The sequence below is a fragment of the Pararge aegeria genome, chromosome 7, assembly GCF_905163445.1.
Source record: "Pararge aegeria chromosome 7, ilParAegt1.1, whole genome shotgun sequence".
Lineage (NCBI taxonomy): Eukaryota > Metazoa > Arthropoda > Insecta > Lepidoptera > Nymphalidae > Pararge > Pararge aegeria.
The window spans coordinates 11,820,584-11,842,839 of NC_053186.1; the positions used below are offsets into that span (position 1 = coordinate 11,820,584).

General features: G+C 33.4%; 1 protein-coding gene across 1 annotated transcript in view; it reads right to left on the reverse strand.

The window, feature by feature from the left end:
- Positions 1–824: 824 nt before the first annotated feature.
- LOC120625075 (head-specific guanylate cyclase) overlaps positions 825–22,256 on the reverse strand; it is a 131,279-nt gene continuing 109,847 nt past the window's right edge. The window contains exons 9-15 of the mRNA XM_039891990.1: positions 16,279–16,458; positions 11,408–11,546; positions 10,084–10,250; positions 7,205–7,348; positions 6,441–6,595; positions 2,981–3,122; positions 825–1,196 (exon numbers count right to left, since the gene is read on the reverse strand). Coding sequence (XP_039747924.1) covers positions 1,113–1,196; positions 2,981–3,122; positions 6,441–6,595; positions 7,205–7,348; positions 10,084–10,250; positions 11,408–11,546; positions 16,279–16,458 — 1,011 coding nt within the window. The 3' untranslated portion in view covers positions 825–1,112. The remainder of the gene's footprint in view (positions 1,197–2,980; positions 3,123–6,440; positions 6,596–7,204; positions 7,349–10,083; positions 10,251–11,407; positions 11,547–16,278; positions 16,459–22,256) is intronic.

Consider the following 22,256-nt stretch of genomic DNA (forward strand, 5'->3'; position numbering starts at 1 on the left):
AAGGATTACGACCGCAAATTAACTATCTGAATATTTTTTATATAATTTTTTAAAATTTATATATGAACTTTTATCGAATGATTATTTACTTATGATCAAGATTAATTTAAGATTTTGATGTCATGAATATATTCTAAACATTTAATATTTTATTTCTTACGAAGTAATTCTCTCTACTTTTTATATTTACTGTGCTATAGACTAATAAAGTAGTGCTATCTTAAGTTACTACTTATTTTGTGGTCGCAACTATTAAGTACCTCTAAGGCTTAAACAATGTACAGCAATTATTATTAGTTTTAGTCAGACAGTTTAACAGAGTCAGTATTAATAATAAGTAAACGAAGTATTCTAATAAAAAAATAATTGGATTTTTTTACTGAACTTAAGACTGTTCTGCGAAATATGTCATTATCATCAGGGAAATTAAGTTTCTTTTTCTATTTTAAGCTATAAAGCAATCACGAAAATGGTGTAAAAACTCCGCTGTAAATGTAAAAGGAATCTTAAGAGATTATCATAAAGTTGTCAACGAAGGAAACACAAAATGATTGGAATAATAAAAACGTGCCGAAAGAACTCAATATAATTGCTCAGAAATTGAAAAGCTTTATTTTGGATAGTAAAGTTTTTAACTCAACTGAGCCCTTGTGACGGAACTGAGCAAGTTATTTTATGCTGAGTTATTTTTTAAGTGTCTGGGGCAGCCATTTTTTTTGTCATAAGCCCGTGTCATAAAATGTAAGGTACATTAATTTAATAATGCGATGATATCAATGAAGAGTATCTATAATAATACAATTATTAATATAATACTAACGGCTGAATACTGAACCATCTATTCATCATATTTTGAGACTACCTTTTATAATTAGTGATCGTCTTTTAACATTTGCTCTATGTACCAAATGCCAAAAACCAATGCCAATTGAAAATCTAAGATTCTTTTCAGTATTCAGGTATATAATTTTACAATTTGAAAATGCTTTTAGTTATTAACCGAGACACCTGTATTCAATCTGAATTTATGTTTACACATATGTGGGAATGTAAATTATTACGAAGTGGCTTGGAGTATACAAAATACAATAAGTACGTAAATCTTTACTGAACTATGTAGGTTCTTTACTATCGACGTCATTGGTTTTTCCTTGCCCGATGCCAAAATCTTTTAATGCTGCTTCTATATGTTTTACCTGCATAAGAAAAAAAGAAAAATCAAAATAACCATATTTCGTACAGTACAGTTACTGATATTTTATTATTAAAATGTCAAAATAGTTGGTACGAGCAACCGAACCTCTATATATGAAAGGTTATTTTGCTTCATATCGTTTAATTGAAGTGGAGAAAGTGTGAATAAAAGCCATTACAAAATTACAACCTACATATTTTTATAACTACAGTAATTTGCTAATGAAGTTTACCCAACCCATATAATACTGACCGAACCCACAGTGAGTGATTCACAGCTATAAACGCTTGTACTTACAGACATGCTTGCGTGTGTGTTATATAAAGTCTACTCATGTAAACTAAACTCGATAGGTGTGGCCTATTAAAGCTGCTACACATGAATCTATATTTCGCAGCGATTTAAAACTGCATAGTTGTACCAATCGCTGCTATAAAATTCTACATCTCCTCTCTCAAATAAGACAGAGCTTAAACCCACTACACTGCTTAAATGCGGGTTAGCGGGTTTTGATATATTGATTAGGTCTCACGGCTTATGAAGGAATCATGAAGACCATGATCATACATCCTTCGCGTACTTAACGATATGGCTCTCTTATCTCACAAATGTGAGATAGAAACGACAAATATCTACCTCACATTTTCGTTGGTTAAATTTTATGCTAAATTAGCAAATTCTAGCGTGCGTTATCAAGTCGATTTGTTCGCGAGATACTCCGGTTGATAACAGTATGTTTTCATTTGATGACACTTTTTTATATGTTCTAAAAACCCTCTGCTATGAGTAAGGTGCCCAGTAGTGGTGCATTAATAGGCTGAATGCTTCCCTTCTCAGTTACAATATTCTATATATCTAATCCTTAAAACGTTAATGATAAGCTAGCTAGAAGTGCTACGATATATTGGTAAGTGTGCCGTGGGCTTAAGCTAAACCCAATGTACCCTGAGTGTCAAAGCAAAGCGTATCAAAGGGTTAGTTAGTCGCAGTATTAGAGCAGTATTAAACTGTCCCACCTATGCCAAACAAATGTATATTGCCACCCGGATTTATGATATGAACACATAGTTTCAACATGTCAACCCATGGCCCGCAAAGCAAATACACTTTACTTAACGGGCCATAGGTTGTCATGTTACATTAAATCTTAGTATTTTTATGGTCTCTCGATACACATAAATAACACACGTAAACGTGTCAAGTCGGGTTAATCAGAACTCAACACGCGTGACTTTGAGCAAGCTGAATGTATATATATATATATATATGTATATATATATATATATATACATACATATGTGTATATATATAAATATATACATACACATATATATATAGATATATATATATATATATATCCCATTAAAATAAGGACTTAATGTGTTTATATATTATAATATCCAAGATATGAATTAATTTAGTTAGGTTCTACAATTATATGACTGGCCAATCAACAATAAGTTTATCATGTAATCACAGGATGCAAGCAAGACAAATTACACAATTATAAATGGACTTAGCTTAGCAGAAATGACTCGCTCAACCTACAACATTCGCTAAAATGGCTACTAAAATGGTCCAATAACCAAAGACTTTCAATCTGCAAAAAGATCCAAGAATAAGCAAAGTAGTATGCTTTTGGATGGCTGGAAATCTAAACAAGAATTAGGCTGGTATTATTTTTTAGCTTTAATGACCCAAATTTCAATAACTCAAAAGGGAATTGACTAGGTTAAATCCTTCCTACTAACTACGTCTGAATGTATAAAGTCACTTATTTCTCACCTGGGTCTCATTAGGATCCGTCCCAGGATGTAAGTACCTGTGTAGGAAGTAACATGTCCCGGATATGTCCTTGGGGAACGAGTTCGGTAAGCAGGAGCGGTCACGAGGCTCCATTTCAAATCCGGGAAACTTTATTAGCCACCTGCCAACAAATTATGCTTGTTACTTAAACTTTTCCCTGGGGAGTGTGAACAGAGTTTTGATGTTTGTGGATTTATTTAAATTGAATTTAAACTGTTATCCTTTTAAAAGCTGTTGTTTCAAAATTAATTTTGAGCAATTGAATTGTCATTCTTAAACCTGTCTTATGCCACAACCACCATGCTTATTTCTGCCGCTAAGCAGCATTGTCACAATGCTGGTTACGGTTTGAAGGGCGTGGTTTCTGGTGTAATTACAGGCACACAGGCTTAACATCTTCGCATTTTCACACGGGAAAACACTTTGCAAGATGTTGCTTTGGTTAGAACGATGGTGAGTCGTTCACCATCAGGTGGACTATCTGATAGATCCAATTATAAATTATAAAAAAATTAAAAACCAAGGGAAATTTTAGCCTAGCATCTTCGATAAAATGGCTCGCTGCGGTGGATTCGAAGATGTTGAAAATTTAATATCGTCAACTCTTTTTTCACTTCATGACTTGGCAGTTCTTTCTTCTTGGCATTAAGGTTGATTAGGTTATGTTCATCCACTTTTCAATACAAAGTAACCAATCTAACTTTCACAATTTTCCAGCCCGTTCTTTTGGTTTTACTTAGTGACCCGTTTAACTTCGCATCTCCTAAAGAATGCCTTCTATTTAAAGTAATCCCAACTGAGAATTAACACACAAAAGACTTTCTTCGTCAGCTGTTAATATAGGTTTTTAACCTTATTTTTTTTTAAACCACATTTAATTTTTAATTATTGAGCTTAACAAAATAAAAACATAATATGCGGTTTTTTGCGAGAGACATGCACAGCAAATAATTTTTATATAATATATAGATAAAAGAAAATGAAATACATAGATAAAATTTTGGACATCACTTCGTTTGATAGAACAGTATTATTTCCTTAATAATAAATAGTCTTAAATTCTCTACAAGCCCCATAAATATCAAGCTAAATCTCTCGTCCGCTGGATTTGCAGGCTTACAGCTGACGTTGATGAATCAATCAGTCAGCTATCGTTCACATCACTTGTTTATTTATTGGCTTTACTTTGGGTCAGTGGAGATAGCCGAAATTATCCCAGCGGTATTGAGGTCGAGCCAAAATATAGAAGGTCTTCAAACTGCTTCCATTGGACTGGTTTTCAAGTTCACATGTATCACGGCGTTCGATATTAATTTCGATAATTAATGATCATGACTACGAACTGGACCAAAACTCACGCTGCCACATCCAGAGTGTGTGATTGTAGCAGTATATCTACGACCGTAGCACTGATTTGTAGGCATTAGCTACGCACTGTACTACACGATATTTTTGTTTATTTTTATTTTGTGACTCCGTAGCATATTGTGTCCACAAACGAACTCTACAAGACTACTCGTAAATACCAATACTAAAGGAAATTAAAACGTATACGTAAAAGTTAAAGTTCATAATAGCGCTGCAGAATCATGGATTATGGATTTCGTGACATACAATATTACGCTACGCTTCCGTTCATGCAAACTCAGTCGGTCATGTGTGAATTGTAGATTACAATGAAATTGTTCACCTCTTGGTACAATATTTTTTTACGTTGTCAAAATACACATTGTTTCAATCTGATTTTGGATGCATACGGTCCGATGAATAGTCGATAAACCAAATTTTCATGGAGAGTGTGATGTTAAAGTTACCTCTAGTAGAATATTTAGGTTAACAAACGTCATCAACTGGAGATAATAAAGCATTGACCTACAATTTCTTCGTTATATGTTATTTAAAATTACAATAAATTATCCAAATCTTATTGGTGGTTTCCAAAAATTCCCTTTCCTACAAATGTTGAATATAAAACTTCATTACAGGATATAAACACAAATTTCATGCAATATCAATACCGTTTTTCGGGCAAAAGCCATCAATTTGTACACACGATAAATTTTAATGGTGGGTAGTAATACAACGGATATGAAAATTAATGGCCTGATCTTATTTAGTATCGGGACATCTTGTACGCATATTCTGGGGCTCTACAAATGTTATTAGAGACGTTATTGACAGATAAATAATAAGATAACAGCTTAAATACTTCTACTAAGACCTATATAATAACTATTATTGAGTATTAATATGCAGGGGCATTGAAGCAGCTATGGATCAATGTTCTCAAATCGTGCCTTATATGAAGAGTAGGCCTGTGCTATGCACTGGGATCTTTATGCTCAAAAACCTTGATGATGAGAATTTAGTTATGTCTCAAAAAGTAGTATTTAGTTTTGCCGTTTGTTGCCAACAACTCCATAAGTGAAACAAAGTAGGAAAAACTAAGCAAAAGATAAAAAGCTGAAGTGTTACTTTGTACTTATCGCAGAACTAGTAATTTGGTGACCGCATACTAAGACTATTTCGTACTGGAACCTATTCCACAATATTCTAAAGTAACAGGAAGTCGCTATAATAACAATATGCAACGTACCGTGTGGAATACGCTCTAGAAAAATAATTAAATAGGTAGTTTTATCCTAGCGACTGCGACACGTTTGAATTCCGATTTTAAAAAAATTGCGTTTAACAATGTTTCTGTATTGTTCTTCTTTATTGTATCTTCTTCATTCTCTCTATCTTACTTATTTCTATCTTCACTCTTTATTAATCTAGCAAGCAGTAACCGGTGTGTTATTTGTAATTATTTCAATTACGTTACAATATCCATCAAGAGCAGGAGTAAGCCATATATAACATATATAACTGCCATACCCCTCACAGGATAGCCAACTTCTATCTAGACTGCACCTCCATTTACAAGTGAGATTGCAGTCAAGGTCTAATTTTATTATTTTTATAAAGTTTTTAAATTTAAAAAGTATATAAAAATTTTTGGAACCGACAGGATTTGAGCCTACGTCTCCCTGGAAATCGCGGCCTGAGCGCTTTTTCCAATTAAGCTACGGTTCTCCTACCGCGATTGCCAGAGAGTCGCAGGTATATGCATTTTAAATTTATAAAATTTAAAGGGCTAATTTGTAGTGAAATGCTTACTGAAATTGTAAATGCGAATGTGTTTCTGTTGTTGATTTGTTTGTTGTGTACTTGTTTGTTTGTCCTTCCTAATGCCCTACGTAACTAAGCAACCAATCAGTCTGCTTCTTAGCATACAGTAAGTTGAAAGGACGGATAGCATAGGGTACTTTTTAACCCAGGAAAATAAAAAGTTACCTCGGGATTTGTAAAAAAACCGTGATTAACGCGGACGAAGAACGTGGACAACAGGTAGTAAGAATTAAAAAAAATAGAAACTGACAAAGAAAGAAAAACTTACTCGTATGTGGTGGGGCTGACGTTGATCATGAGTGGCTCAGAGCCGGATTCAAACTTGTTAGCCAGCGTGACATTGTGGCCGAAGAGGCAGTACTTAAGCATCGTCTTACCAACCACGCCAGCGAGCACTGTGCCAGTGTGAAGACCTATTCGCATCTACACAAAAAAATGAGGCTGGGATTAAAAAAAATTAGAGTAAATAGCGCCGTAATGAAATAAACACATTAGTTTTGACGACACATTAGAAACCTTTGATTAAAAATAATATACACACAATATATTAAGCACCAAATTTAAAACCTGTACAAAAACCAACAGAAAAACACACACGTACACGTAGACGTACATGTTGTACGTGTGTGTTTTTATATAAAGTATCCCTTAAGAGTCCTCTACTTTAATAAGTGGAAACTTTAATAATCGGGACAGTATTTTTCGCGTTCAAAAGAAAGTTCGATCGATAAGCGCTTGGAACACGAAGGTGTTCCAAGCTGGATACTCACTTGAAAAAACGGTGTAATGAAATATTTTAAGTTATAAATTAATTCACCAATGACCAATCAATAGCCTACAATCCACTGCTGGACTAAAGGCCACCACGTTGGGCAGACTTTGACAGACAGACTGCGGCCCATTTTCCGTTATGTTTCCTTAGTTTCCTCGTCCGAAAACCGCAGGAAGACGAGACGTAGTGACACCTGTATTCTGATCGGAACTCAGTACACGGCAAGTCTACTATAGTCGAATCTATTTTTAATAATTTACCTTTATAGGATTTCCTTCATGTGTAAGATGCTGCGCACAAGTCTCAACCATACGTAATGCCATCCAGGCAATTTGCGGCGCGTGAGTATCAATCTTGCGATGTAAGCCACTAGCTACGCAGTATGCATCACCGATGGTTTCCACCTAGAAATATTCCTATTTTATCCGGATCTATACGAAAAATCTTCAGTTCCTTCAACCTTATTAACAGCTACGTAAAAGCCATTTCTCTCATACGGGAGAGAGAGAGGAAGCTTAGAATCCTCATTACAGAACAATAATTCGTTAAAAATATAAACTTAGGGTTCCTACTAATATTATAGATGTGAAAGTTGAAGATGGATGGGATTGGATTTTACAAAAAAACTACTGAACCAATATGACTGAATTTTGGAATGGAGATAGTTTATACCCTGGATTAATACATAGGAATAGGCATTCCGCAGGATTTATGAAAAAACAAAAAACCGCGTACGAAGCCTCGGGCAACAGCTGGTATAAAATACATATAATGTCGTTACCTACCAGGAACTTAATTAGTCCATCCAATTCAAGTGAACTGTCAACAACTGCCACCTTTGTCAAGTAACGCTCCTTAACTCGTGAGATGTGTAAAACATTGATAAGGAACCAAACAAAGAAAAACAGATATTTGTTTTTTTCATGTAATTTTGTTTTATGAGTACGATCTTTTCAGCTGAATAGTTCTTTAAATGTTGTACACTTTGAATGACATAATATTGTTATTGTCATAGCCACCAACTACGAAAATAAAAAGTCTAACGGAGTCTCTTTTTTTAATCATCTTGTAATTTCAAATACAAAGTGTATATTTTGTTTATAGAAATTCAAAAAACAGTCACAAAAACTGGCCTTTTGCTTTTGTTTATTTAACAAACCCTCCTTTTTATTTTTCTATACACAACATAATAAAAATAGTTAGAAAAAAAAGACGTCTTTATACAAAAATATCAAATAATAACCAAACTTCATAGACGGTAATAATAGAAGTCCTTTATTCCGAATAACGATTATATTTACGCACTTCGCAAAAAAATTGCCCATTAAAATGGCTTGACTTTATTGTATTTTTATTAAACAAGTCCCGTTATATTTCGGACGTCACTTTTCTATAATTCTAGAATTAAGATTATAATAAAGCCTTTTACTTCTTTAGTTTAAGCATAAGAATAAGGACTTGTAGTATTTTAGTTTTTTATTAAAATGTTTTCACGTTTAACTATATAAAATACTATAAGAATATTATTTATCCGTAGATTCTTTTTCTTTGATCGCAATACGCCATGGCCCATTTTTAAACCACACCTCAAAATACATTTTTATTTAAAAATAATAACTATTTAATTACTAATCTATATTTATACGCTATTTGTTTGTTTGTAGCAAATGAGCGCCGAAATACTAGACCCATTTGCAACAATTTCTTCACCTTAATAAAGATTAGCTAGCTATCTTGAAGTAACATAAGCTTGGATTTATTTTCAAATATACTGGAGATCCATAAGAAAATTGCAATAATGTAACACAAAGTAGCAAAATTTGGCCTAAAAAATTTATTACTTGGCGTGCGTAGAAAAAACTATTTGTGATACATAAAAATTTGTACTACATGATTAAAGAATTCATTATTATCTACAAAACAGTCCACGAGGAAATATATTTAACTATCATAGTTAAGTCGCAATAGCAGCTTTTGTGTTGTTAAATTTTATTAGATCGCCGCTAGGGGCAAAAGTAAGTTACATTTGTATCGCAGTATTAATTCTTATTGAAGTAAATAGTTTTATCATCAAGTACAGAAGTTAAATACTTTATCTATTTCTTAGCAAAAGAGTTATGCTTAGAGATAGATACACTTAATTGCAAACGTTTTTTTTTAATACTACTCCCGTTTTTTGTACAAGAATACACTACTTAAAAATTACTGTGGGTTCCACTGTTTACACGTAAACTTAATGCTATTTACACAACACGTAGTTTAGTATCTTCTCTGTTAATTAAAAGGTTACTATTCGTTGTTAGTGGAAGCTGAAACCGACGCAAACTAAATTCTCTGAAGTAGGTCCTAATCTTTTACTGACTTTAGTTAACGTTGCTTACACAGCGCAATCGACTATTTTTGCTACTGCTACACAGTCAAATAAACTGTTCTTACAGGATGCTTTAAAACAAATAAACGCGGACGAAGACGCGGGCAACAGTAATCAATAAAAATCTACAACTAGATATAAACACTCATAAATTGATTCATTCAAGTTATTTCTTAAAAAGGTTTGACTGACGTTATAAATAAGTTGCGTGTGTAAGCACTACGAATTACCCACGTGAAGAGTGCCCTTTTTATTACGTTCACCCCTCAGAAGTTCACCCGTGTGAAAGTGACACTTTTTTATTTTGTGTCGGCATCGCTGACTTTCTCTCGATTGTTTATGATTTCTTCGCTTCATAAATCCTAAATCCGATAGAACAAAGTAAATTCTGCCTAGTCGCATTTTTAAGTCATAATCACTTTTAACATCAGATAAACATTTTAAAGAGATTCTATATTATTTTAAATGTATTTAAATTTTATGATATTTTTCAATTATTCTGAAGCAATTCTCTATTTTATTTGATTGATTTAATTTGCATTTATGCTTTTTTAAATTTTAATATTATATCTTTCTTAAATTTTCATGTTATTTAATCCATTTTCATGACTGATACTAGTCACGCTAGTCTAGAATTCAAACTTGTACAAAATGATTGTCATAATTAAGTTTTAGATTTTACCTTGGATCAAAACTTGCAAAAGATTTTATCAAGTGTAAGATATTTCATTTAAGAATTCGCAATATAATTTGACATAACAAACTTACCTTATAAACATCGAGTTCTTCACAGAAAATATCGAACACGCTGTACAAGTCCTCTAACATAGCTATGACCATCATTGGAGTGGCGGTCGCACAGATCGATGTGAAGCCCACTATGTCGCTGAACAGCATTGTGACGTCATCGTGGCTCTTTGCTTCGATCGCTTCACCTTTATAACAAACGAAAAAGGTGAAATTAAATTTTAAGGATGGGGTAAGGTGGAAAAGGGGTTAAAATGTAATACATGTTATCAGTGATCGCTTTATACTGCACAGTCGCTTACTATAGGGCCTCATATGGTGTAGAGTCACTCAGCGGACCATAGAGAGAAGAATGCTCAGAGTGCAAACGTGATAAATCAGAAACGACGAAGTAGTTATCTTTTTTTTTTCCATTCTTGCATTCCATTTTTGGCAATCTATTAACTGGGCCCCACGATACAGGTCGCCTGGTATGGGGTCCATGGGTTATCAATAATAAGAGGCAGGAGGGGTTTTTAGTTGGTAGAAGTCCGGCACTATCCATAGGGATGTCCATGAGGATTTTCCCCTCCTAATTATAAAAAAAAAGATGAATGTTTTCGTGCCAAGGTGCTGGAATAGTGACCTCACACTGTTAAACGCAGCGTTGATAGAGCCCCAACTAGATGGAGAGTACAAAACCTACCTATGCCCATTGCCCAGTAGTTGACACCCATCAGTTGTAGTTAAAACATTTTTGTACCAGAACTTTTAATCCAGCATCCTCAGGAGATGTTGACTTAACAATTTTAAATTTTAAAGTCAACATCTCCGGAGGATGCTCCGGTATGGAAGCGAAACGTGCGTGCGAAACATTACCGAAGATCTGTTTGGTGTGGAGTATAAAGATTGTAGAAATTATGGAGTATTTCTCCATACAGATTCTCCTGCTTTTCGCGGAGTATGGCAAATAAAGCTTTATTTTCACTGTATATCATGTTAATTCGCAAAGTAACGCCTGCTTCTATCCAATATCCAGAACTTTTTCAATACTTTTTAAGAAATAGCTGTACAAAGTTTTCATAAATAATCCGATGTGGCAGCCATATCATCAGCGGTCTTTATTATAAATGTCCAGTTATTATAAAAGTTAGTGCCGAATTTTTTTTTGTCGGTTTCTTAAACATGAAAACTAAAATCACCATTTCTTGAAATTTATAACACAGAAAAACTCTTAAATGATGTAATATAAAAAAACAATCTGTAACTGTAGCACAAAGGATTGCTTGACGCTTAGCCGCACGCCTCGATATGAAAAGCTAGTTTGCAATATTTTCCAAGACTCCAGTATCAAATGTCAACTTACCGAGCCAAAGTCGTTTGGCGATATGCGGCGGGAATATTAAATGCAGCAGACTAACGTTCTTCTCTCTTTCCTTGTCAACTGATTTGCTAGTCTCCATTATTGAGTTTTTAAGTTTATCCATGCGTTTTCGTAGTCCATCCTGCGTAAAAGTTATATAAAGGATAGGTCATATTGTCGTCATAATTTATGCTTCATTTGTATTTTCTTTAAACCTGCTATCAACAACGCTGAAAAGATTTTTTTGCTTTTTTGTTGGTCTGTTGAACTGGAACTACCAGTTGGATTTAAAAAAAATCTCTTTCATTCAATAGTCTTATTTTCATTCAGCCCCAAACGTAATACCAGACGCGGAAAATAGCGTTAACATTTGCAGTATGAAATGCGGTGAGTAATGTCAAATGTCATAATATATGCGATCAGTATTAAGGTTGTACTTTAAAATCAGCAGTACCCTTTACAAATCATTTGCATGCTTGCAGTCTTTCAGTAATATTTGAGTATCAAAACACTGTAACGTAAAATAGTACTTATGGTCCATGTTTTAATGCTCAAAAAATTATGCACACCGGTAAAGATAGGGCTTCAGCGGAACGTTTGTAAAATAAATATTATTAATTTGTGATTTACAGCGATTAATATAAGTACTATTTTACTTCGATTTTAAAGTGTTTAGTTACGTTCACGTCGGTAATGGGAAGCATAAAATTTTGTTTTCAGATTATAATGAACGCGCGGTTGATTGTGTGTTCATTCTCGCTATTTTTGACTATAAGTTTTTCCAGGTATAAAATATCTTAAGTCCGTCTCTTTAATGGAAGCTGTATCTGTCCTTACGCTAAAAAAAGTTTAACAGTAAAACCATTTCTAAGTTACAATGACCATTTTTGAATCACCAGGAATCGTTAAATTAGTGGTTTTCCGTACTAAAAAGTACGCTAGTTCATCATCAGGATGCAAGCTTTGGCAAACAAATATGTTTGCCAAATTTTAGAAAGATCAGTGTTGCGGTCACAGGTTTGCGTTAGTCAGATTCATATGAATTCCAAAACAGAACCATCACTCATAAAATTAGAACCTAGATAGGTATACTAAAGTCATCTAATAATAGATCTCTAATAAAGGTCAACACAACATTCTATTTAATCTGAATCTTAAAGTATAGGAATCGCAGACCGCCTACTATACAACATTCTCAAACGCATATCAACTCAATATACAACAATTCTGGAACATTCCTGACAAAAGTAAAGCGAGTGCCACACCGCGCCGTCAAATGCGGAGATCAAGTTTGCGTCTTGCGAACGACCAATGGCGAGACTGATGGAATGCGCGCTTTTTCTGATTGGTCACACGCTTGACGCAAATTTTAGCGCCGCTAGTAATGTTTGTTGTGTTTGTTTGTTAATTACCTATAGTCAGCCACTGCTACAATCTTGATGAAAATGGATACATTCTAGGTTTCGACATCGTAGTGCAGGAAAATCACACTTGACCAGCTCCCGCGGAGTTAACACAAAATTACTATGTGATCGCATGGTTTAATAGCTAAGCTGATCGTAACAAATGTTGGAATGGAGACGATTTGGTTACCTACGTACTGTAGAAAAAAAATTATGTCTTCCATTTCTTTGTCCAATTTCCATAAGATTAGACTGGAAAATGGGTAGACATAATAATTATATCGTTGAGCGCTTGTTAAGCCCCGCTGGAGAGAGACCTAGGACACTTTACTCATGCAGTTTTATTTTACTAGTATTTCCAAATCTCTTATTATCTTTTAAGAAAGCTTAGTAATCTCGTTCCAACCAAGGTCAAATTTAGTCCAATGAATTCGAAGTACGCTCCACTAGGCCTTGTTTACCTACACAAACGAAATTCCTCGAGCGAGGAATTCGGTTTCACACTGGATCGAATACTCAGTAGGTGTTAACTGACCTTACTGCTATTATCAGTAACCAGGTCAACCTTCTGAGATTTTACTAAATAGCCATGATCAAATAAATTAAACTTTACGTTTCAATAATTTAAATAACTTGACCAAAATTATTACACAGCAGTTAAAATGGGCTACTGAAATCTATGATTCAATTTCACTTGAAAAATATTGGGCATGTTTTAAATTCCTAATAATTTTAAACTGAAATCCGAGCAAATACTGTTAATTTCAAGAATTCACATTCTGGATGGATGATACATTGTCCCATTAATAAGTGCGGAAGACCTGATAATCATAGAATTATAGTCCTGAAATACTCTTAAATAGCAATATTGGTTAAGTTTTAATGAAAATACAAACGGTGTTGCATCATCAAAATTAACAAAATAATAAATAGGCATCGAATTGAAATACTGCTTTACAGACGAGTTACAAAAATGAAATTAAACCTTGAAACTACATACGAGAAAGACAAAAGTTATAGTGCCGTTACCTCAGCTTATTACATACTTAACAAGTTTATCACATAAAATTACAGAATTAATTTGAAATGTCAGAAACTTACAATTGAGAATCATAAATCAAACTTAGGACCTAATAAATGAAAATAATATACGATCACGAATTTATAAATCGATTTTTTACAACAGCTGGTTAATTGCTCAGCAATTATTGAAGTCGGATCACGTCAGAAAATTCTCATTAAGGGGAAATATTGAATCGCAAGATTTATGGCTTTCCCGAAATTCGAAAGGCTTTCTCGTCGTCCGCCTTTCAAATATAAGCATTGTACTTTTACATTTATGTTTGATTTTACTGCTTCTTTCGAAGATTTTATATTGTATAAAATACCTTTTCATCACACTTGCTCGTAACGTGTATCTTATTACATAGCAATATGGGTATTTATTCAAGACATTTAACACGCGTGTTTCATTTTTACATTAAAGTGCTAGTGTATTATTTTTTTCGAAGGTAGTATTTAATGAAACTTGAAATAGGATTTAGCTGATTATTTTCTACCAAATGTTAAATAAAAAAAAAAATGCTATTTTTATTCAGCAGAAAAATCACAGAATTATCAACAAACACCCTCTTTGAGCCACGATTATAAAATATATTACCTTCTTCATACTCCAGTAATCTGATTGGATTAAATCCTAGTAATGTTCATTAACAAGGAATTATGTTAACCAATGGATAGAAATGGCCAAAATGTATACACGTTTACAGGTAGAGTCACTACAAAAAGACAGACTTGACGTTTCAAAAGTGCTTATAGATTAAGACTACTTGAAATAAATGAATTTTGAATTTGAATTAGAATTTTGCATTATATTTAAAACCATTCAACTTACCCTGGTTTTTTATCAATCAAATATTTATCCTTAAAAATTGGTTAACGTGTAAAATATTTTAAATTAAGATTTAAATAAATAAGCCAATTGTTCTGCGCTTACATGAAGCTCGGAGCGTTTTATCATTTAAATTTTGCTTTGAGAGAGCTATTTTAATTAACATTTTGCTTTCTTGTTTCGGTGTTATTGTAGCAATTATTTTCATGCATTATTTAAAAGGTAGAGCGACAACCTGACCTCGCCTAACCCAAAGCAAATAATATTCCGTTGAAATTGAATGAAATGTTATTGTAATTTATTACATTGTTCTTAATTTAAGTTTGTAATCATCCTGTTTAAGAGCAGCGTAATGTGTCTAAATGATGGAATTTAAAAAATAACTCATATACTATATTAATGTATATCATACACATATTTATGCTTTTAGCAAAAAAATTGTCCCTTTTTGTAATTGCATAAAATTTATCGCAAAACTTTTGCTCAAAATATTTCACCTTCTTTAATCCTGCGCTCTTTCAGATTTCGGTTCATCCGATTTGTTGGTACGTTTACCATCTTACATAGCATACGAGTTCATTAACTCGGGCTCTTTCACATTTACTATTTAATATTCACTGATAAAAAAACTCTACGTTTAAAATAATGTTAAAACCAAGGATATAATTATTATACTTTAAAAACCATAACACTGCCAAAAAGTATTAAGGCATGCATTACTTTGAAAAAGAAAAGAAATTACGGCATAATAGACTCTCTAGAATATATATAATTGTTAATGATTTGTCTCAGAACCTGCAAGAAACAAACATTGCAATAAGAGCTTTTAGGCAGCGATGCAAAAAGTATTTCTTGGTTAATGATGCTTCTTTTTGTAGCATTATAAACTAAGAAGAAGCCAAAGTTTATTACTTGCATTATGTAAATGCCTGATATCTGCACTTATGATTATTATGGCTGTGATAAATATTTTTGCTAAAATAGTTAGTATATAACGTAACGTAGGTTTAATGTGGTAACTATGTCTAGATACCATTTAAATATTAGTATTGTAATTACTCTTTTTTATATATTATATTATTCGTTGTACGTTTTTACGTACTATTTGTGAACTTGCTATCCTTACATAAACTGTTTCGTTTCTAAGGATGGCGAAGTGTGTAAGTTATGTATTAAAATATTATTTTGATCAATCATAGAAAAAAAATCCTGTGCAACTTATGCACACACGGCAGAAGTGAACTTCTGAAAAGTAGCCTACGAGAGATTGGGGTGGATGTAGAGTATTAGAACTATTAGAATAAATGTAACGTTTATTTTTTAGTTTCCATGGTTACTAGAATAGGTAAAAAAATGTATAATGTTCTCTATATCACTCTGTCCAATACATTTATGTGCTTGTGTCTCTGTTATGAACTTATTTTTTCGTTTCATCGAGTTTGAAAACCCAACGATTCTAAAGAAGTTTCACTTCAAAAAGATAAAACAATAGACAGGCATTATATTACAGATATTGTAAAGAGACAAAAATAGAATTATTCAACATGCAAATATTCAAAATTACGTAATAAAATACAAACCTGTGCCCTCGTCTGCTCGCTGACTAAGATGACATCTCTTGTCGCATCATGTAATGGAATGTCGGAAATAAATAGTCCTCTTCCAGTTAGACCCTCGAGGCCGTCAAGAAATGGCGACCCGACAAAAAGTAGGGAATCGGACTCCGAACAGAAAACCATCTGTCCCTTTATCTCGAGACCCTGTGGGAAAAAATGTTTGTTACACAATTGGATTGATGGGTTGAAACGATTTGTATGAATAGTGGGGGAATTCAATCAGTTACAGGACGAGAACAGCTGGTCGACAATTTCTTGATGTACTTCTTATACTATAATTTGAGTATATACGTAGGTTTTACTAAACTTTGGAATAGTATTAACATATGGTTAATAGAATATAATGTTTAGAATATAAAACGTAACAATAATAACTGCCCACTGCGCCAAACGGCCAGAGCCATTTCGAAGATGTAAAATCTCTATTTTATCATCATCTTACTATGATTAATATACCCAGCAGAAAGTTAATAAGCTAAGGATAAACGGATCTACAAATAATATTTTTTATTGAATTTTATTTTCAGTTACAATTACAGTAAGATAAAATGCAAACATTCAGTCAATCTTTAGAACAGTTTGTTGATGGGAGCGGCTCTCTTTTAATATAACGTAGTTATATATTCTTCTTCTTCCACTCTTGCCACTCATTGTTCCTCGGGCGTCGTACGAGGCGACTTAGGAAATATAACGGTGAACTGGCAGTAGCATACTCTGTGCTTCTACTACTATCTACTGCGACCACCAACCCGTCTGCCCCTAGTCTAGCAGTGGACTGAGATAGGTTTTATATGATTATATTAGGTTATTGAACGAATATAAGTTGCGAAGGACTCTTAATGAAAACTGTATTTTTAAAAAATGTATTTTTAAAATAAATAATAAAGCAATCTCATTTCTATTACTGGAATCACTTTGATTAAATGCGAAGCTAGAACGTTTTAGAAGTTCTAGTTACCGGAACAATAATATTTGAAGTCAATCCTCTCGGGATGGCGATTATTGCTTAGCCTTTATAGCGATTTCTGTTCGCTAATAAGGTGCTCACGCACATGGTAATGGGCGATCGTTAGGATTAAGCTAAGATAATCTGATGTGATCTCAAGTCGATATAAGAGATTTAATTTTGGCACATAACTTGCATCTATATAATAGCAAACCATATATACGAAAATGTATATTTAAATGTAGACTTACTCGTATACTGTTGCCCGTTACGCTTTTACAGTTTTGCTATTTTTTTACATACATCAGGTACATAGTTGTTTTCCAATGAAAAGTAGCCGATATTACTCTCCATCCTTCCAACTAACTCTATGCCAAAAATCAAGTCGATTTGTAGGTTATTTAGGGCGTTTGTCTCACTTATAATAGTAGGGCTAGTAGTGATTATAAATGCGAAAGGTTGTCTGTTACCTAAGCTCCGCTCAATCGCTTTACTGATCTTCATAAAATTATGCACATGGGTTACTGTTTATACCGAAAATATACCAAACTAATTTTCGGGGGAGATTTAAAAACTGCTGATTTTATATATTTTTTTTAAACAGCTGATCATAGTAAAATGCACCCTGTACTAGGAAATAGGACATAAGTTCTGAGTCATAAAAAAAAAAATTAACAGTTCACGTGGGTGAGCCAGTGTCCGTATAACCGTCTGAGCACCCCTTAATTTTGCAGTTGTAAACACTTATCATAAGGTCGTCACTTTATCGTCACTTTGCAAAAAGAAAACACAAATATTTAATATTTAATATTTATATATATAAAAACCCGCAATTATAAACGTGTTAAAGTGAAGCGTTATTTAATTAAATCGTAACGTTAAATTAATTACTAATTCACGCGGTTTCGCTAATAGCGTTGAAGACTGAAGCGCTTCTGATTACACTAAATATTAACGATATTGTATTTCAACGTCAGGATTAGGCCGAAATAATCTGGAGTGATCTCAGCTCAATGTGCGAGTCGTGAATAATCAATGAACCAAGATAATTATGATGGATCATTAGACAGGGTGTAGGATGTGTGTATCATATGCGGTAATTCAATCAATTTGTTAAACCATTGACACGTGTATAAAGTGATAGTCGCGTGTAGTTATCGTAGTCATCAATGCCATTTTGTTATTAATTGACCATTACATAGTTTGCAGTTTTTTTATAATTATCTCAAATAAATAATTAAGTATTTGAAGTTAAACTTCTTTAGGCGCGACTAGGGAGGATTTCAGATTTTTTTCTGTAACTTTAGACGTCTGTGTAGTTTCCGCTATTTAAAAATAATAATTTGGATTGGTCCTAAGTATATGTCATATATTTCACGCTTCTTGACTTATACGCCAGCTAGTGGCAAATATCATTATCAATTATTTATTATTTATTTCCAATATTTTCAAACGGATCAATTGTGAATAGCAAAGTGAATAAAAATCCAACAGTTTAAAAAAAAAACATTTTAAATTACAAAGTTTTTTGAAAATCTCTAAATATACTTGTTTATTTTTGTAATAAATAAATTATTAATACATTTTCTGACGATTGCGACATTCAATAATATTCGATGGCAAGGTTATACTGACATGTGCTGATCTAACCTTCAATTTTCTACTCTCGATTATTCTATTTAAGAAATGAAAATATTAATAAAATGTGAAAGTGATATTAATGTATTTTAAATAGAATATTAAATGAAATGGCGTTGTCCTAGGAACATTTTAATCTTTCATCAATAAATAATAATAAAAGTTTTATTTCAATCGCGCGTAAAGGTTATACGCACACTTTTTTTTTATTACCTAGAATCACACAGATAAAAATGCACGTATGCAAATAAGTTGTCAACTCGCCTTGTAATATTTAATCAGCTTAATCTTAAATAAACTACAATATTCTACGATTCGCATACATTAAGATCATGAATAAATGAGAATAAATGTTGTCTAAATAGATCAGCGGTTGCATTCAGTTCCTAAAATTTAACCCTCTCTGCAGTGGACGTGTGCGGTTAACCAATTACTGACTACGTAATGTGAAGTTGATTGATGACGATTCAAAAGTGCTTGCGGTCTGTGAAAGCCTTTTAATTAGGATAATTTGAGTTTGGTTTAACGTGCGCAAAACATTATTTCCTTATTTGACGTGCTTTTAACTCGCTTCATTAAACGAGGTTCTTCGAACTAATAAGCATATCAAAAGGTATATAAAAATTCAGCTTCCTTGTGACCGTTTACTTGAAATGTGGAACTTTACTATTTTACATAAATATATTATAATTCGAGCGAGGAGTAGGCATTTGCAGTTTATATATTTTTTCATATAATATTGGGTCATTCATCTTTAAAATCGCTACTCTTATTACGTTGATTACCAATATGTTTCTTAACAAACTGACAATTTACTTTGTATAATTGAAATGAAAGAAGAATTGCAGCTTCCATACGTATTATGTAATATGCCCGCACTTTATTTAACTTAATCGATTATAAAATTGCATCGCTATGTTTACTATCCATACAAAAGCTCAAAAGTTTATTTGTAAATCTAGAACTAACAGTCCGATTATAAAATTGATTCCGTATTTGTTGAGGAAAGTGTCGATTACGTAGCCATAGACCCTTGGTTGACGCTGGTGAAATCGCAGGGTACAGCTGTATAATATTATATGAGAGCTTCGATACAAAATTGTCGGGAAATCAAACGGCGTCCACCTGAAAGAGTCTTACCTTGAAGCGACGAATTTTGCAAAACGGGTTCGGTTGCCTTAAGGCACAAATCTGGCCTAAATTAGGCACCCGTATTTGCGGATTGAATAATCTTACCTTAGATCTTATTACTCTCAGGTAAGCAGGGCTCTATCGTCATAGACCATCAGTTGAAGTCACAGTGTAGTAAACTTGTCGTCGCATAAATAGGTAAAAAAAAAAAATTATGACTTTTTATCACGGTTACTTCGTAAGAATTTCCAAAGCGAATATAAAATTCTCTAATTAACTTAACTCAATGTGTAAAATTTTCCTCCATTAAACATTTTAACAAAGAGTGGACTTTCATTTGCATAAAGTCTACGTTTTTATACAGGATTTAAAACTTTTCTGTAAATTTTATCCCAGAGAAAAATTTTCATTTGGACAAGTCATTAAAACAAATGCATAACGAATTAGTTTATATTTATAATATAAATTAAAATCTTGATGTATCCATTAAGTTTCTAATTAAGGTAACATGGGCAATTATTTTGGATTTAAAACTGGGAAGGATCGATTGATGGTTTAATCAAAAAAAGTTGTTAGATTTTGAGAAAAATTTGGAGTTAGGATCGTTGTTGTAGTGGATTGTTACCACTTATCTCCGTGCCTGAAAGAGCATGCTAGGTCGTTTATCTCGGTTGTTGTATCATGCGATAACAATAAGTAAGGTAAAAACTCTTACTAGTAACATTTCCTATAGAATTCATATAAAATTAGGTTTTGTTACACTTCAAGCTAGTTCTTGACTGCAATCTCTCCTGCTGTTTAGTGATTATGCAGTCTAAGATGGTAACGGGCTAATCTATATTAGTCAATGGGCGGTTATGAGTATGGCTTATCTTAAACCAATGCTCCTAATCGGTTTCTACGTGACATCGTACCGACACGCCATATTGCGAGTGTGTTGCATCTATAATCCTGAGTGTAGCCAGCAGTATCAAGGAGTCAAACATCTATATATACAAAAGAGAAAGTGTGTGGGTATGTGCCTTATAGGCTCCGAAACGGCTGGACCGATTTCAATGAAACTTTCAGGGAATCCCGGATTGACCTGGTGAGTAATCCTGTAAAGTCTGGTGACGATCGGAGCACTCCTATTTTTGAACTGTCAAATTGTCAAATACAGCTTTTATTTACTATGATGATATTCTATTGTTGGGTGTACATGGGTGTAGATAATGATCTTCACCCACTCGAAAAGAGAATAGAAGAGAATGAATACGGAGAGAAATAAATCATTTTACATTTTATGAGACTTACATTAAAAATTTAATGTAGATGTAAGTTTATTGTTTAAATAAAATAAAGCAAAATCTAGCCCGGCGAAGCGGGCTGGGTACGCTAATTTACCATATAATATAAAGTGCGCGCGAGGTGTGAAAAGTATAGTATTCAACGCAAGGTTAATACTGTCATGGATTGCAACACGCTTTTTATGTTCGGGTTATTCAAACCTATTGCTACGCTTGGGATTTATCCTGGCACCCGTAACCCCCTTGTAGAAACGTCCCGAGCTATAACGGTCATTATAATCAAATCGCCGGTTGGTGCAGTAGGCAGCGACCCTGCTTTCTGAGTCCAAGCCCGTGGGTTCCATTCCCACAACTGGACAATATTTGTGTAATGAACATGAATGTTTTCAGTGTCTGGGAGTTTATCTATATATTATAAGTATTTACGTATATTATTCAAAAAAAATATTCATCAGTTATCTTAGTACCCATAACACAAGATACGCTTACTTTGGGATCGATGGCGATGTGAGTATTGTCGTAGTATATTTATATAAGTGTACAGTAATAGTTTAAAAAGCTAAATTTGTTTCTCAACATCGCGTTAATCTCTCGTAAGTAGAGAGTAAGTAATCAATTAAATGACGTATACCTACAGCTAGCACATATCCCAAGTTTACAATTGAATAATCAACCCCCTAGATAAACCAGACGTTCCGTAATATACATCACGACCCTATTAATATAGTGGGGTAGGTTTAACACATTACACGCTGGGATAAGAAACTCTCGGGCCATGCAAACAGTGTATGTCTGGTATTATCTTGTCCTTTCGGCAGGACAAATATAGGCTAAGACGAAGGATGGGTACATTGGTTCAATATTCCTTAGTGGACATTACAGATTATCTATGGGTTTATATCAACATACTGTTTATATATTATACTATCGTGATATTAAAC